At 33.7% G+C, this 17261-nt stretch overlaps 1 protein-coding gene across 8 annotated transcripts in view; it reads left to right on the forward strand.

The window, feature by feature from the left end:
- The window catches only part of RFX3 (regulatory factor X3), a 314889-nt gene that overhangs the window by 254936 nt on the left and 42692 nt on the right, over positions 1 to 17261 (forward strand). For all 8 annotated transcript variants that reach the window (XR_004233321.1, XM_023497908.2, XM_031962220.1 and 5 more), the window contains 4 exons: positions 5071 to 5186; positions 5624 to 5778; positions 10036 to 10133; positions 14708 to 14857. Coding sequence is in view for 7 of the 8 variants with exons in the window: in XM_023497908.2 (XP_023353676.1) it covers positions 5071 to 5186; positions 5624 to 5778; positions 10036 to 10133; positions 14708 to 14857 (519 nt within the window). In the remaining variant the exon portion in view is untranslated. The remainder of the gene's footprint in view (positions 1 to 5070; positions 5187 to 5623; positions 5779 to 10035; positions 10134 to 14707; positions 14858 to 17261) is intronic.

Here is a 17261-nt window from a genome sequence, read left to right on the forward strand (position 1 = left end):
CTTTGATCTTCTTATACCAGTCTACTTTATTGGTTCATTGTCCTATTGCTTCTTAGATAAGATCTTCTAAGATTCTGTTGTAGATTCTTTTTCTTGTTTTTCTACCTTATTTCCCTTGGTATTTTATAGCCCCATCTCTATTCAGATTCCTCTCCAATCTTAACCTCTTGGAGATTGGGTCCTGCCTCTGTAACTGACTTCTAGGCAGATCTCTACCTAAATGCCCCCCTGACATCTCAAACTCATCCTGTGTGAAACTGAACTCATCCTTTTTCAAAAATCTATTTTTCTCTAAACTTTTATATTTTTTTAATACCACTACCATCTTCCCATTCACCCAGGTCAAAACTTTAGTTACTTATTTTACTCTTTTCTCTCCCATATTCAATCAGTTGTCAGACCCTATTGATTGTACCTTTTGAATATCTTTTCTGTTTTCTTCTCTCTACTCGTACTGCCATCACCCAAGTTTACATCTTTTTAACATTTTCTCTAGCCTCCTGACTAATACATTTGCCTTCATCTCTTCCCTTCAAAATCTATTTTTCATGCCACTAATCTAGTGAATTAATAACCTAATGAATATTTCTGTCACTTCCCTGCTTAATGTTTTCTGTTGCTTTCTATTTTCTATAGAATAATATACAGACTTCTTAACCTGACATTTAAGGTCCTTCATATCTTATCTTCTCCTTCACACACAAACACACACACACACACACACACACACACACACACACTACTCACTCACAGACACACATACACAAACACACAGACACACACACACACATTCCCACACATGCACACTCCAGTGAAACTAGACTGCTAGCTGTTCTGCAGTCTCCTCAGCATTACTTTTCCTCTTTGCATTCATGCAGGTTGTCACCCTTTTGATCCCAATCATGTCTAGAATGCATTCCTATTCATCTGCACCTATTGAAATCCTTTTCTTCCTTCAAGGTCCAGCTCAGGTGTCACCTCTCCCATGAAGCTTCCCTGGATTCCTCTAACTGCAAGTGAATTCTTCCTTCTCAAATTTTCATAGAAAGTTTGGTCTTGATCCTTTCTTTGCTACTAATTTGTTCTTTATTTACTTGTATAACTATTCCTCCCCTTAGATAACAAGGTCCTTAAGAGTATAATACTTTGCACATAGTGGATGCTTAATAAATGTATATTGAAATTAATTCAATTATTTGTTAACATTTTAAAAGGATTTATTTCTTCCAGTTTTTCACTCTCTATTTTTTGTGACATTTCTCACTGATTTCTGGAAGAGTATCCCCTCCACTCAAAGAATTTTTTTTTCTATATTTATAAATTGGACTTAGTGTCTTTATATATGAAATCTCTAAGAATTTGAATTGTGATCTATACATCTAGAACATATGAAAGAGCCAAACACCAAATTTAGAGGGTTTTTTCTTTGTCTAAAGAATACAGATTGACTTTCAGATTGCCTGAACTTTACCATCTAACTAGGTAGATTATTCTCTACTTTTCTCAGATGTGATAGATTAGCAGTTACTTTGCCAATTCTTAGAAGCCAAATTATTAAATACATTTAGTCTAAACTCCCTTTTTTGCACAATGAAATAATGTTCAGATTTCATATATATTATTATCCTGAAGCTAATTTATAAATTAATTTGGATGCTCTAAGGAAATTTTTAAAATAATAATCAAAAGTTAATACAAACATTAGCAATTTTTAATACAAACCTCTATACTTGTTAGAGGTCTGCTCTGAGCCACTAAGAAAACAATGAGTTGACTTGATCAAAAAGCATTTATTAAGTTCTGTGCTCAGCACTGGAGATACAAAGATAACTAAAAACAATCCCTGCACTAAGGTGCTCATGTTCTAATGGAAGAGACAGCATGCAAACAGTTATATAGTAAAAGATAGAAAAAATGTACATGGAAGATAATCTTAGAAGGAAGGCAGGAAAATTGCTTCCTTTGAAATTCATGACATTTGATCTTCTTTCCTTGATCTTCATCCATCTCTCTTACCAATCTGCTGGTTACTCCCTTGTCTTTCTCTGTTCCTTTGGGTCCTAGCTCATAGTTTTCATTTCCACTACTTCCTGCTCTCCCATTATTTTTTTTTTCTTTTTTTCCTTACCCAAATATTTTTTATTAAAGCTTTTTATTTTCAAAACATATACATGGGTAATTTTTCAACATTAACTTGTAATACCTTGTGTTCCAAATCCCCCTCCACCTCCCCAGATGGCAAGTAATCCAATATACGTTAAACATGTTAAAAAAATATATATGTTAAATCCAATATATGTATACATATGTATCAATTATCTTGTTGTACAAGAAAAATCAGATCAAAAAAGAAAAAATGAGAAAGAAAACAAAGTGCAAGCAAACAACAATAAAAAGAGTAAAAATGCTATGTTGTGATCCACACTCAATTCCCACAGTCTTCTCTCTGGGTAGACGGTTCTCTTCATCACAAGATCATTGAAATTGACCTCCATCATCTTATTGTTGAAAAGAGTTACGTCCATCAGAATTGATTATCACATAATCTTGTTGTTGCCATTGTATATACATGTTGCCATGTATAATGATCTCCTGATTCTGCTCATTTCACTTAGCATCAGTTCATGTAACTCTCCTCAGGTCTCTCTGAAATCATCCTGCTGGTCATTTCTAACAGAACTATAATATTCCATAACATTCATATACCATAACTTAAATTCAGCCATTCTCCAACTGATGGGCATCCTCATTCAGTTTCCAGTTTCTTTCCACTACAAAAAGGACTTCCACAAAATTTTTGCACATACGGGTCTCTTTACCTCCTTTAAGATCTCTTTGGGATATCTCCTCTCCCTTTCTTTAGAAACTTAAGTATCTGCAGTGATGAACCTTCTGACCTAGTATTCTCAGTTTCTCAAACTCTTCTACTCCTGTGATTCCCACCTTCATTTAATTTGAGGTTCTTCCTGTTAAACTACTTTCAAAATCCTAAATTCTGATATCTCTCCTTCTGTTTAAGATCCGTAGTCCTTTTATTTCTTGCCTAATTCCTTGATAAACTCATTGTTTTTGTTGTAACTTCACTCCATAGATTTCTCCCTAATCTTTATCCAACTTGTTTCTCATTTTCTTCCCTACCCCACAATTCTGTCCTTAGCTACATTCTATCCTCTCTCCTCATAACCAACTATATCCACTAGCATAGCTTCATTTATTAATTCCAAGCTGATGGCTTCCAAATCTTTATCCTCACCAGTTACCCTTCTTAACCTTAAACATCACTTTCCTGGGCTGCATTAAGAGATAGAACTTCAGGACCATTCCATGTGAGTCTGACCAAATGTGGAGTGTTATATTCACTTCTGAATGGCACATTTTAGATAAGACCTCTAGATAAATTAGATAGGTCACATTTTCCATATGAGGATTAGTTGGAGAAACTGGAATTATTTTTTAGTCTGGAGAAGAAAAGGCTCAGGAAGTACATAATAACATCTATCTTCTTGTTTGTAAAAGATCTGTTATGTGAAAGAGAAATTCTATTTATTCTGATAGAAATAAGAATAATGACTATAAGTTCCTAAGAAGAAAATTTTGGCTTGATGCTGGAGGAAAAACTTAGTAATATTTATACCTGTCTGAAAGTGAAATGGACTCCTCCTCATTGCAGAATTTTAAACATTGACTAAAAGGCCATTGATTGAGAAATCTTTCTAATATATCATTTTAATTTTCTCTCTCATTAGAAACCTGTAATAGGTCTCTATTTTGCTTTAAGTAAGCCTTCAATTACTGTATAAAGTTAGGTATTATTATTATTATAGAATAAAGTTGACTTGACCCTGACACTGTATAGCTCCTTGATCCTCCATGCATTTTTCCCCACAAACTACTCTCTTTCATATGTTCAGCTCTCCAACCAAACTGGACTACTCTATATCCAGTATTTCTGTCCTGCCCTTCTTTTTTTCATGTTTTTATTCCTAGTATTTTATATTCATGGAATAGTCTTACTCTCTCCTCAATCTCCATCTGTCAAGGTCCTTACTTTCCCTTGAAAGCCTAGCTCATGTGCCAGCTGCTCCATCAAGCCTCTCCTATTTCTTTAGCCTCATCAGATTTCAAAAAAAACACTTGTCTGAACTTATACTTTTGTCCTTCATCTCACTGTATCATATTACATCATAGTCATTTATACTTATGTCTCCATATATGAATACTATTAAGCTACATCACCTATAAAGTCAAGTTGAGTGAACAAGCATTTATTAAGCACTTATTATATAGGCTAGGCATTTGTACTAAACGCTAGGATTCAAAGAAACACAAAAACACTGTCCCTGCCCTCAATAAGCTCACATTCTAATGGTGGAAGCAACAGCAAACAACTATGTACACACAAGGTATATATAGATATACTTACCTATAGATAGAAAGATAGACAGACAGAGATGATAAATTAGAAGTAATCTCCTAGAGAAGTTATTAGTGGTGAAAGAAACAGGTAAAGGCCTTGCAGTTGTGATAATTAAGCTGAGAGATGAAGGAAGCCAGGGAAACCAGAACATTCTAGGCCCGGAGGACAGCTTAGTGACAATGCACAGGGTAAAAAGTGGAGAGTCCCATGTAAGTACCAGGAAAAGGAGACTAGTGTCACTGGGTCCTAAAATATGTGGAGGGGCAGAGAAAGCACAATGGAAAGGTAGAAAATAGGCAGGTTGTTATGGGTATAAAAGCCAAAAGAAAAAACAAAAAAGAACATAGCAAGGGATCTTTGAAAACATTAGCTGGCTTTTTAATTTGGAAAGGAATTGGTTGGTTTTTCCCTAGTTAATATCTTTTATTTTTGGTAGTTCAACTTTTCTTTGTTCTGTCATATATCTTTAGGAGGTCCTGAAGAAATTTCCTGATGAAACACCTAATACCCAGAATGACTAGAAATAGCTATATCTTACCATTATTCTGTGCTAAGTTACAAAAGAAAACAACTGTCATCTATGCACCTCTACTCCTTTTGGCTAATGTAAATACAACAGAAAGGTCATCTGCCCTTGATTTGTGTTTTTTTAGGCAATATTGGATGTTGTTGTGAATCTTCAATTTAGCCTGATAGAAAAATTGTGGCAAACTTTCTGGCGTTATTCTCCCTCCACTCCAGCTGATGGCACTACCATTACTGAATCCAGGTCAGAATCCAAAAACTTTACTAATTTGCTATAGTAATTGAACAGATCTGACAATGTAGAGATATGTATACCAGTTGTGAACCTTTCCTGATATAATTTGATAGGCTAACATATAGAAACATACCACAAACTACCCTTTCAAAGTTTAACTTCTCTACATACTTCCAATTTTTATTGATTTGGGTGACTGCAGTAGACATCTTCTCCCTTTCCTTAAGAAAAAAAAATAGTAGCCAGTCAACATGTTTTTAGAAAATTTGAAAGAAGAGAGCTTTGGGAGGGGGGAACCTTTTATCCCAACTATGTGGCACCAGTGCAATGATGGTATAGTCTAACCTCTGTAGTATTTTATTCAATACGAATATTTTAAAAGCCCATTATTCTTTTTTTTTATCCTCATTTGCCATCTATTCATTTGCGACATTTATTCACGCCAGCAATCTGAGTGAAATAGAAAGCCGACTTCCGAAAGCAAAGCTGATAACTCTGTGCAAAAATGAGTCTATTCTGAAATGGATGTGTAACTGTGACCATGGGATGTACCAGGCTTTGGTGGAGATTCTCATTCCCGACGTCCTTAGACCTATTCCTAGTAAGTTAAATGCAGACAAGTAAGGATTCTTTTGTTCTCATACATAACTCCCAGGAAGTTTTGGAAAGTGAATGAAAAAAATCTCAGTGATTCTATGTCTGAATCTTCATTCAGGTTTGCAAAACAGAAAAGCATATAATATTCTGGAGTAATACATTAAAACAGAGTAGTATGAAAGCTGTTCTCTCTCTTTTTTTTAACCTGACTCACCTATTTTCCAATCTATCATGCTTCTTTCTTGTAAGCCAACTAAGCAGATGGGTGACAGCCCTAGTATCTAATTGCAAGATTACTCCTTGGCCAGTCAACCATTATTGAATTATTTCCCTCAGAAGCACAGTTCCCTTCTTCAAGTAAAAATTATTGAAATCTGTAATTGCTAGGCCAGTCTCTTTTCTGGTTGCTTTTGATATCAAGCTAATTTACCTTGGTTTCCAGTGAAGTTGAATTCCTTTATAAAAGCATTTACTCTGTCACGTCCATCATGTTAAGAACTACAAATGTAGCTTCCATTAACAGTAATGGTTAACGGTATTCTGAGAGAAAAATCTATGTAACTACACAAGCATTGTGTTCCCACTCTGAACCAAACAATAGGCATTACACAGATAAGTTAGATTATTTTTAAAAGAAATAGTGCCTCAAACTATCTTGTAGCAAACAAAGCTATTTTCTACAGATGTCAATATAAGTGCTACTAGGGAGTCTAGCTGTTAGAGGCAGTTGACAACAATTTTACACCTACATCTTTATGAGCAGATGCTACTGACCTTAACTTGTTAATGAAATGGAACAGAGATTCCACTCTTAAGCACATTAATGGAGGTAAAAAGAATGTTAGCTTTAGAAATTAGAAAGCATAGATTTGAAGTGTACTTACTCACTGGCAGCTATTGTCAATGTTTTCAACAAAACAAATAGAGATTTGCTTGAACAGAACATCAGGAGCTTAACATAAAACATTTGGTGGATTTTTAGCCTCTTCTATTTTTAACTGTAGCAGAAATTAATGGAGGTCATGAAAAATAAACACTTTTTTATTCTTTTACTTTTGTTACCCCCTAAGTGCATATTTATCCATAATATGTTTGTATGGTAATCTATGGATTGCATATAGAGTTATGTAAAAAAGTCAGAAAATTTTTTAATTGTCTTTATCTCAAGTTCCTTATGTTTAGCAAACATACACAAAAGCTTTCATTTTTTTTAAGCAATTAAATTCTAGTTTAAGAATATCATCAAAATGAATTAGGGATTTAATTAAGTTCCCAATAAGAGAGTAAAGAAAGCCCTGGCTTAATTTTCCATTCCATCCACACAAAAGTTTTCCTGATTAAAGATTGATTAAAAGTGACGTTGTCATGGAAAATTTCAGTGTGCATATCTTGTACTGATTTCTGTTCCAGTACCTGATTTCCCTTGTCTTCCTCTTGCTCCCTGTGCACCGAGAGGTATTCTCTAGAGATGTTTTAAGAGAAGTTTTATAGGGGAGCTCATTAACCTATGACATCTTACTGCCTACTCACAATTTATCTCATGAGATAGATGAAGAGATGTCAGGGTTTTAAAAAAAAACCACAGCATTCTAAATACAGAAAACCAAAATCACTCATGTTTGTCTTAACACAACAGAAATTTTACTAAGGGGAAAAAGGAATTTCTAAAGTTAATTTTTAGCCCCTTTTAAAGTGACCACTGCTTTGCATAATAGGCAGCTGAAACTTTATCTTTCTTTTTTGAAAATTGTATATTTGAAAGGCCAACTTGCTTTGTCAAATAGCTTCCCACAAATTTCACTGAACAAATAAGCTTCAGAAATTTTCATAAAACTATAATTTCAGAGTTGTTTTGTAACCAACAGATGCATTAAGCCATTCCAAAGAAATTTCAAGATTTCATTCCCATGCTACAACAAGGCTCAAAGAAATAAAAGCTCAAAATACATTTTAGATAACTATCTTTTGAATATGTGCATTTTAATATTAACCTTCAACAGGTTGAGACTAGTAGGCTTTGGAATAGACTTTGAATTTCAAACAATCCATTCAAGAATTTTAAGATTTGTCAAAGTCAATCTGTACAATTTTTTATTTTACATAAATTCTTATAGAAAGACCAAACTAGCTTCTCTGTACAATGAAGAATTTCTTTTCCTGGCGACTACTAGTACATAGTTTTGCCATCCATCTTTTGCCTTCATAACAGAAGATACATTTTTTTTCTGTCCAGATGGGGTTCCTTTTTTGGTATGAAAATATCTTTGCCCATCACATTAATTTGAAGTCAGATGAACAAATTCTAGATCCTAAATCTAGAAAATGCAAAGTTGCTAAAAATAAGGAATTCCCTCCAAGCATAATTAGTGACACAGCTTCAATCCTCAGTTATCAGTAAGGATAATTAGCAGGCCAAGACCTCATTCTTGTACAATAGGGGAAAGATTCCGAGTTATTTTCATTATTTCTAAGATACAAAATAAATGTAATTATTTCCTAGCCTTCCGAAAATCAAATTAATTTGGATAAAATGAGATCCAAATTGAATCTTAATCTGTATCTTGAACCCAAATGTTCTTGAGCTTCAAAAACGGGTTAGTTTTTTTGTTACTCCTTTTCATTTTCATTCATACCTATCCTCCATGATCTTAGTGCATAACACAGCAGAAAAAAATTTTTCATAAGCTTCCCAGCTTTGACAAAGCAGGAAGCTTTGGAAATTTCACAAGAAAGATCAATTCTCACGAAATTTCCAATGCTATTATACAGATTAAGGGTTTGCTTAATCTTCCATATTTGAGACCACTTTTCTCAGTCAAAATCCAGATTGTTTCAGTTCATCCATCATTTGTCCCATTAAATAATACAAAAAGAAAATGATTATTTCATAGAGAAGGATAATTTGTTTATTTTGATACTAGTTTGCACTGTTAACATATTTTCTCAACTTTCTTGAACAAAAGTCGTTGTCAGTTGAAGAAGTATGTTGGACTCATCTGAGCATTAGCCTGGAAAACCAAGGGATTTAATCCCAGGATTGCTTTTAATTTGCTTTTCAGCCTTGGGCAAATCATTTAGCTTTCTGGGGTCTTATCTATAAAAGAGAGATTAAAATATTCACCTACCACACAGGAGTATCCATAGATTAATTTTAGATTGTAAGGTGCATCAGGTACTTAATTGATATTTAAAGCCTGCTCCCTTCCTTACAGAGTCTTAGACACAAATAAAGTAAAATCACAAAGCCAGGAAAACAATAACAGCATTTTATTTACATACTTCATAGTCTCAGCCTAAAAATAAAATGGTGCCCTGAAGGCTTAGTATTATTTGAGTCCACTTTCTTATTACTTGCCACAGAAGTAGTAGAATCCATGTAAGTAAGGGGCAGACTCCATCAATGCTGGCTCTGCCTAACAGATATACTAGTTCTCTTCCCTTATGGCCAAGGAGGTTCCTATTATTTCACAGCTTGCATAAAATGTAGTGTTATAGGACAAACATATCTGTCTATATTACATACTACAGAAAATAAATTATGTAATTCATATACTGGACAATTTTGAGTATTCTCATCAATTATTGGCAGCAGTTTTGATTATACTTGTCCTGTATGTAAAGTGAAGAATTGATTAAATTATCCAAGCCCACATGAAAATAGCTTTGCGCCTTATTCACAAGAATATGTTAGAGAAAAAAAATTGAGAAAATCGCCTCAGTGCTCTACCTGGAGTCTCTAGTTTGTTGAGAGGTACAAGTCAAAAACTTTTTAATGAGATTATGCTGTTATACTGAATTAGGAGCTGGAAAAAGATCTTAGAATATGGGATTCCAATGTTATCTAATCCAATCTATACCTGAAGGGGAATCCTTTTTCCTGAATTTGTAAAGAAAATAATCAGTCATTTAGCATTAAAACAATTACTCAAAAATGCTTTGTTCAAAGTAGAAAAATCTATAATCATATTCACAACTGGTATATGTCACTGTACTCAAATGTTTAAATGTTTGGATTTCCCACTGATGGATAAGAATAATCTGGGAGTGAAACAATTAAATACATAACCTCCAAGAAGTAAATCATGGAGGCAGAGCAGAGTTATGAATATATATTAAATATTTATCAAAGTAGAAAATAAAAATTCTCAGAGTATTTCAAATTATATGTTTATGTGCTATAACCCCTACCCTTCTTACCCCCAACATAAAGATATTGGTTATTTGGCTTCTTTTCATAATGTTTTTATTTTTTAATATTTAGGTGCCTTGACCCAAGCCATTCGCAATTTTGCAAAAAGCCTTGAAGGTTGGCTTTCCAATGCCATGAACAATATTCCACAGAGAATGATACAAACCAAGGTACATTGTGTTAGCTGTGCCCTTCATTTTGTATTTCGGAAATTGTTTTGAACCATTGTCTTTGATCTCCCAGGTGGCAAATGGTGTTACATAATCTGTATGGTAGAAATGCAGGATTTTTTTGTTGCTTTTTAGTTTCTCAGAAGCTTTCATTTTCTTTAATGAAGTATTTGCATTATTGTTTCATATTCAAACTCAGTAGTTTATAGATTTCAAGTTAAATTTTTCAAAAAAAGTAGAGAAAGAGTTCCAGAAGTAAAGACATAACAAATACATCATAAATCTAGCCTACAAAATGGTCAAGAACTTCCAGGTTACACAATTATGTTAATATACCTCCTCCATCACTGCAAGTCTCAATGCTTCATCACTTAGTAGAGTTTATTGCTCCTGAAAAATGTGTCACTCCAGTAACTCATCTAGTAATGAACCTCACTAAAATAATCTGGGCAAACCCTCAGAGGATAGATATTACTATCTTTTACCAGATCCACTTTTGAAATCAAAACTTAACACTGTGACTCAAGCACGTAGCTTTGTGCCTGCCATATAGTGGGTACTTAATACATGTTTATTGATTGATTAAGTAATCTGCCAGAATTTGTTCTTTACTAGCATAATCTTAATAATCTAGGACAACAACCACATCATGCTAAGGCATCAGAGGAAAACTCTAGTGCAGATAGTTGAAATTATAACCAGAGAAACAGAAAGTATTTAGGTAATTATATCTCTAGTAAGAGCTTGCATTTATATAATGCCTTCTAGGTTGCAAAGCACTCTACATATATCATTTATTTGAACTTCACCACACTTCTGCTTCCTTGGGGTTAAAAATTTGGAAACCTAGCTGTATATTGTCACATGGAGACAAAGTGATATTTTATAATATAATGTAATAACTTGTTTCATTCTCTAGTTCTAGAGAGTTTATTCATTAACTTATTTTTCTAAATATTTACTGTTTGCAGAACATTGATAGATATTGGGAGTCATACAAAACATTAGAAAAGTCATGGGTCTTGCCTTTAGGGAGTTTATAGTACAACAAATAAAAGACACAAATATGAAATACTAATATATAGTATTAATCTGATAATTATACCAGACAAATACAAAAAAGTATTGAGGTTCAAAGGGAAGGCCAGTACTGCCGTAGAATATCACAGGTCTATAGAAAAGAATATCAAAGGTCCTTAGAATATCCATGGAAGAAGTGGTATGTGATTTTGATTGTAATGGATGAGAAAGATTCAGCATCTGTAAACAGAGTAAAAGGAAAGTTAGTATATAGAGACTAGTGTGACCAACGGTGCAGAGAACTCAAAGCATGTTACTTAAATATAAGCGTTTACTTTGGAGCATAAAATTCATGGAAGACAATAGAGTACCAGAAGTGAGATAGTACCAGATTGTGAAGGACCCTGTATTCCAGGCATGAGACTGGCAATGCAGTGAACTGGATGGAGAGAGAGTAGAGGCACGAGACTTTTAATGTGGTATCCAGGTGAATGGTCTTGAAGAACAATATAATGGCTATAATAATAGCTATAAGAATAGAGGGAAATTATGTAAAAAAAAAAAAAACTTGAAAGTAAAATTAATAGAACTTGACAATTGTTTGGATATGAGAGATGGTGTAGAAAGAACTAGAGATAACAAAAATTTGTAGGCATGGTTCATGATGATTCCAAAGAAAGCACTGTGAAATCATAGGGAGAAAAAATATGTTTATAGAGAAAGAAAATTCTGGTTTGGGAAATGCTATAGGTAGGAAGATGTGTTGGCTACAGTGCTTGACACAAAATATAGAGGACCAAAGTTCTAATCCTATCCTGAGAACAAGGGTACAATCACCTCAAACAAATCTCTTTAAGATTTACTACTAAGTTGTGGATAGATTGTAACCCGTATCAGTGTTGGGAGTTCTCTGACTCAGATAATCATAGATCTTTGATATATTAGGCAATTTTGAATTTGAGGGTTTGAGTCAAGGATGTGACATTCAGCTAGAGATAGTGGATAAGCAGTTGAAAATACAAATATGAATCTCAGAAAAGATTCTAAAACAGAATTAGGAATTTGGGAGTCATGAATAGTGGTAGCAGCCATAGGAATGAATAAGATTCTTAGGAGCACAAGTATATAGCAAATAAATGAAACAATATAAGAATAGATTCTTGGGAAGCAAAACATTAATCATTCTACCAATCATTCTTGGTATACGTCATTCCATTTTCTGCTTCCATGCTTTTGCAAAGACTATGTCTTTATTACTTATACTTCATAGACTTCCTAATCTCTTCAAGTCTCAGAGGCTTGAGGATCATCTCCTTAAATCCCTCAGATGTTATTCATATCCTGAAATTACTTCATAGCCATTTTCTACATATCTTATTTTTGCTTGTATACATCTTATTTTTGCTTATCTATGAACATATGCATGCCTCCCCTCTTCAAAAAAAGTGTATTTCTTGAGAATAAGGATTGTCTCACTTTTGTATTTGTGTCCCCATCATACAGAACAGTGTCTAGCATACAATAGGTACTTAATAAATGCTTTTTAATTACTTCTATGACTAATTGATAGTGTTCCAAAAGGGAAAGAGGATGAGAAATGAAAAGAAATTACATTACATTTAGTAATTTAGCAGTCATTGATTTAAGGAAGCAATTTCAGTACAGGATGAAGGAATGAACTATATTTCAAGATACTGAGGAAAGGAGGGATCAGAAGAAAATGGGTATAGTCATTTCCTTCCTTCCTAACTTCCTTCCTTTCTTCCTTCCTTCCTTCCTTCACTCCCTCCCTCCTTCCTTCCTTCCTTTCCTTCCTTCCTTCCTTCCTTCTGCAATTGGGGTTAATTGAGTTGCCCAGGCTCACACAGCTGGGAAGTATTAAGTGTCTGAGACGAGATTTAAACTCACGTCCTCCTGACGTCAGGGCCAGTGCTCTATCCACTGTGCTATCTAGCTGCCTCAGGTATAGTTATTTTCAAGAATTTTAGTAGTGAGGGTGAAAAAATAATAGGAAAAAAGCAGGAGGATAAAGTAAACAGGTTTTTGTTGTTGTTATTGTTGTGTTTATGAACTAAGGAGATATGAGTATAATTGTGGGGAAATAGGACAAAGCCACCAGAGGTCAGCTAGAAAGCTAACTGAAAGAACCTACTTCCTCACTTTCCACCAAATGTTGCATAATCTTAGAGCCTAAAAACTGTGGTCTTCTGGTTAGGGTGATATCTTTATAAGAACTGGAAATACTATCCAATTTCCCACACACATGTGTCCAGTGAGATTCATGTTTTGGCACACTTCTCGGAACTTTGTTTACAATGTGCATTTTTGCACACTTTTTTAATATAGGAGGTTTCAAGGGATATTATATATATAATATATTTCTCTGAGAATGATATAAGGTTTCATTTGGGTTTTATGTGCTACATTATGGCTGGCATTTTAGGTATAACTTTTTAATAGAAATTTAAAGTTTTGAGTATGTCTGTTCCAATTGCTTATCTAGAATAGATTATTAAAAGTCTATTTCCAAAGAAAGATCCATCAAAAGATCTATGATTTTTATCAATATAAGACTGCTTGCTATAATTTCTATGCACTTTGGTACTGTCTTCCATGAACTGTGGTCCAACATATTTCCTTATTGGCTGCTAATCTAATTATTTATAACTTGGTTGTTCCTTAACCAAAAGATACAGTTTCTCAAGGGACCCATACTATTTATAGGATAATAGCTTTAGATAGTAGAGATCTAGAGGAAGGAACCTCAGAGGCCATAGAGTCAGTTCCCCCAATTTTACAGATGAGGAAGTTGAGATCCAGGGTAAAAAGAGATAGAATTTGAATCCACATTCTCTGATTTCAAAGCCAGTGTTCATTCCATTGTACCACACCTTACTAGGTACTATGCTTCCCACTTTGGGGAATGACATTCCAGCACTTATATTTCTGACACAGCCTTGGAGAACCTAGATCTTCATGCCAACTCGGGGCATTGGAGGAAGACATTAGTAGCGAAATGTTTCCTTCTTCCTCTCTCCCCCCAAAAAGCTCCTCATCTTACTTAAATTTCTATAGAATGATAAAAGAATTATTGGCAGGTTCCTGTTTCTCTTTTTTACCTGTTTAAAAATTGTTCTATGTATAGTTAATACAATACTTGGACCAATTCTTGCAAATTTTTAAACCCACTTTCTACTTGAATGTGATTGAGAGAGTAAAGAAAATTAAATTATCTTTTTACCTTCTCCAGAATAAATTATTTCTGGATGTGAATGCATGATCACTGGCAAGGCTGGTTAATTGGTGATCCTGTGTCAAAGAATGTAGGAGCTTGTTTGAATCTTGACTTCAAAAAAAAATTTTTTTGTCCTAGGAAAACTATGTGACTTAGAAATTTAAATGCTATAATCCACAAGTGAGCTCTCTTACAAGGATGAATATAAAATATATCAAAAGGGAACATAAGAAATTAGCCAGTCATGGAAGATTAAAAAAGTATCAGTGATTTCTTTTTCTTTTTTAAAAAATCCAAAGCCAACTGGGTTTCTTTGCAGGTTGCCGCTGTAAGTGCCTTTGCCCAGACTCTGCGAAGATACACATCGCTTAATCACCTGGCTCAGGCAGCTCGCGCCGTACTCCAGAACACTTCTCAAATCAACCAGATGCTCAATGACCTCAACCGTGTTGATTTTGCCAATGTCCAGGTAAACCATGGCTTTATGAATGGTCTCTCTATAATGAAATATCTTCTTTTGTGTCCATAGTCTGAAGCACAGAATTTATCTTCACAATTCTATCTGGATATATTGATGGAATCATTAAGAGAAAAACTTTATTACAACTCTATTTTAAGTCTAATAAGCTTCTGCTCAGATTTATTGCCTAAATAGGCAAAAATCACAATTCCACTGTGGTCTGTACTTCTCAGTGAATGAAATAGGAGGATATGCTTTGAAGATGCTTAACTATTTTAACATATCTCCTAAAAGCATATTCTTGACCACAGTAATAAAAAAAATTCACTTTTGAGAGAAACATTTATTTGAAAAACTGACTTTAAAAAGAAAATAAAAACTGTTAATATGGGCTCCAAAAGAGCATTTATTCTTTGAAGCTAACATTTTATGTTTAATATATGTTGGTGGATGTGGCCAGAATGTAATTATATCAGTGATATAAGTCAAATTCTTTATTAGTTGTATTTGGATAAAATTTTGATTTTCTTGTTTTTTTCTGGTCAAGTAGTTTTAAATTATATTTAGTTTTTAACTTTAAACTGATTATCTTCTGTTGTTGCTGTAGTTTTTATTTCCCTAAACAAAATATATTTTAAATTCTCAACTCCATCAAATATTAATAGATGAATTAGGTTCACTTTAGGAGCCAGTAAGTTTATCACTGGCTCATTCTTCAGGTTCAATTTTTTTTAATTGCTTCTACATGTACCATTGTATAAGGACAGTTATCTTGTAGGCAGCTTCTGAAAACATTTTCTATATTTTAGTAGAATTTGACTAATTATGGTTATAATGAAAATTTCTTATTTTCAAATCTATATTCTAATTTTTTTTCTTTTTTTAAAGCACAAAACCATTTTTAATTCTTCCAATAACACTTACCTTTTTAACATAAAGGGAATGATTCTCCCTCAGCTAACATCCCTGGGGCTCTTTTTTAAATATTTATTTTTAATACACATTGACTTTTGAATCATGTTGGAAGAGAAAAATCAGAGCAAAAGTGAAAAACCATGGGGGAGGAAAAAAATTGAAAAAAAAGAAGTAAACATAGCTTGTGTTGATTTACATTCAGTCTCCTTCTTTTTTCTGGATGCAGATGGCTTGTTTTGGCCAAAGTTCATTAGGATTGCTTTGGATCACTGAATTGCCAAGAAGAACCAACGCCTTAATAGTTGATCATTGCACATTCTTGTTGATATTGTATACAATGTATTCCTGGTTCTGCTTATTTTACTCAGCATCAGATCATGTAAATCTTTCCAAGCCATTCTAAAATCAGCATCATTTTTATGACATTATCTTCATATAGTACAACTGGTTCAGCCATTCCCCAATTGATAGGCATTTACTCATTTTCCAATTCTTTATTGCCACTAAAAGAGCTTCTACAAACATTTTTGCACATGTGGGTCCTTTTCCTTCTTTATGATTTCCTAAGGATACAGACCTAATAGTGGCACTGCTGGGTCGAAAAAGTATGCACAGTTTGATGGCCATTTGTTTCCAGATTGTTTTCATTGGTTTCACAACTCCACCAACAATACATTCCTATCCCAGTTTTTCCACATCCCTCCAACATTTATCATTAGATTTTCCTGTCATCTTAGCCAATCTGAGAGGTTGTGGGGTGATACCTCAGAGTTGTTTTAATTTGCATTCCTCTAATCAATAGTGATTTAGAACATTTTTTTTCATGTGACTATGGATGGATTTAATTTTGTTATCAGAAAATTCTCTCTTTATATCTTTTGACCATGGATCAATTAGGGAATGACTTTGTATTCTTTATATATTTTGAAAATGAAACCTTTATCAGAAACAGTGGCAATAATGATTTTTTCCCAGCTTTGTACTTCCCTTTTAATCCTGTTAATGTTGGTTTTGTTTGACAAAAACTTTTTAATTTAATGTAATCCAAGTTGTCTATTTTGCCTTTCATGTTTTCTAGTTCTTTGGTTGTAAATTCTTCACTTCTCCAAAGATTTGATGGATTAAATTATTTCTTGCTCTCCAAATTTATTTATGGTATCATCCTTCATGCCCAAATCATTTATCCATTTTAACCTTATTTTGGTATGGGGTATGAGATGTAGATCTATGTTGACTTTCTGACATATTATTTTCCAGTTTTCCCATGAATTTTTGTCAGATACTGAGTTCTTATTCCAGAAGCTAAAGTTTGAGAGTTTAATCAAATACTAAATTCCTACAAGTTTGATTATTGTGTCATATGTATTTAATCTATTCCACTGATTCACCACTCTATTTCTTAGCCAGTACCAAGTGGTTTTGATGATTGCTCTTTATAATAATAGTTTTAGGTTTGGTATTGCTAAGCAATACCACCATCCTTTGTTTGTTTGTTTCA

This window comes from Sarcophilus harrisii, chromosome 1 (genome assembly GCF_902635505.1).
Source record: "Sarcophilus harrisii chromosome 1, mSarHar1.11, whole genome shotgun sequence".
In the NCBI taxonomy this organism is placed as follows: domain Eukaryota; kingdom Metazoa; phylum Chordata; class Mammalia; order Dasyuromorphia; family Dasyuridae; genus Sarcophilus; species Sarcophilus harrisii.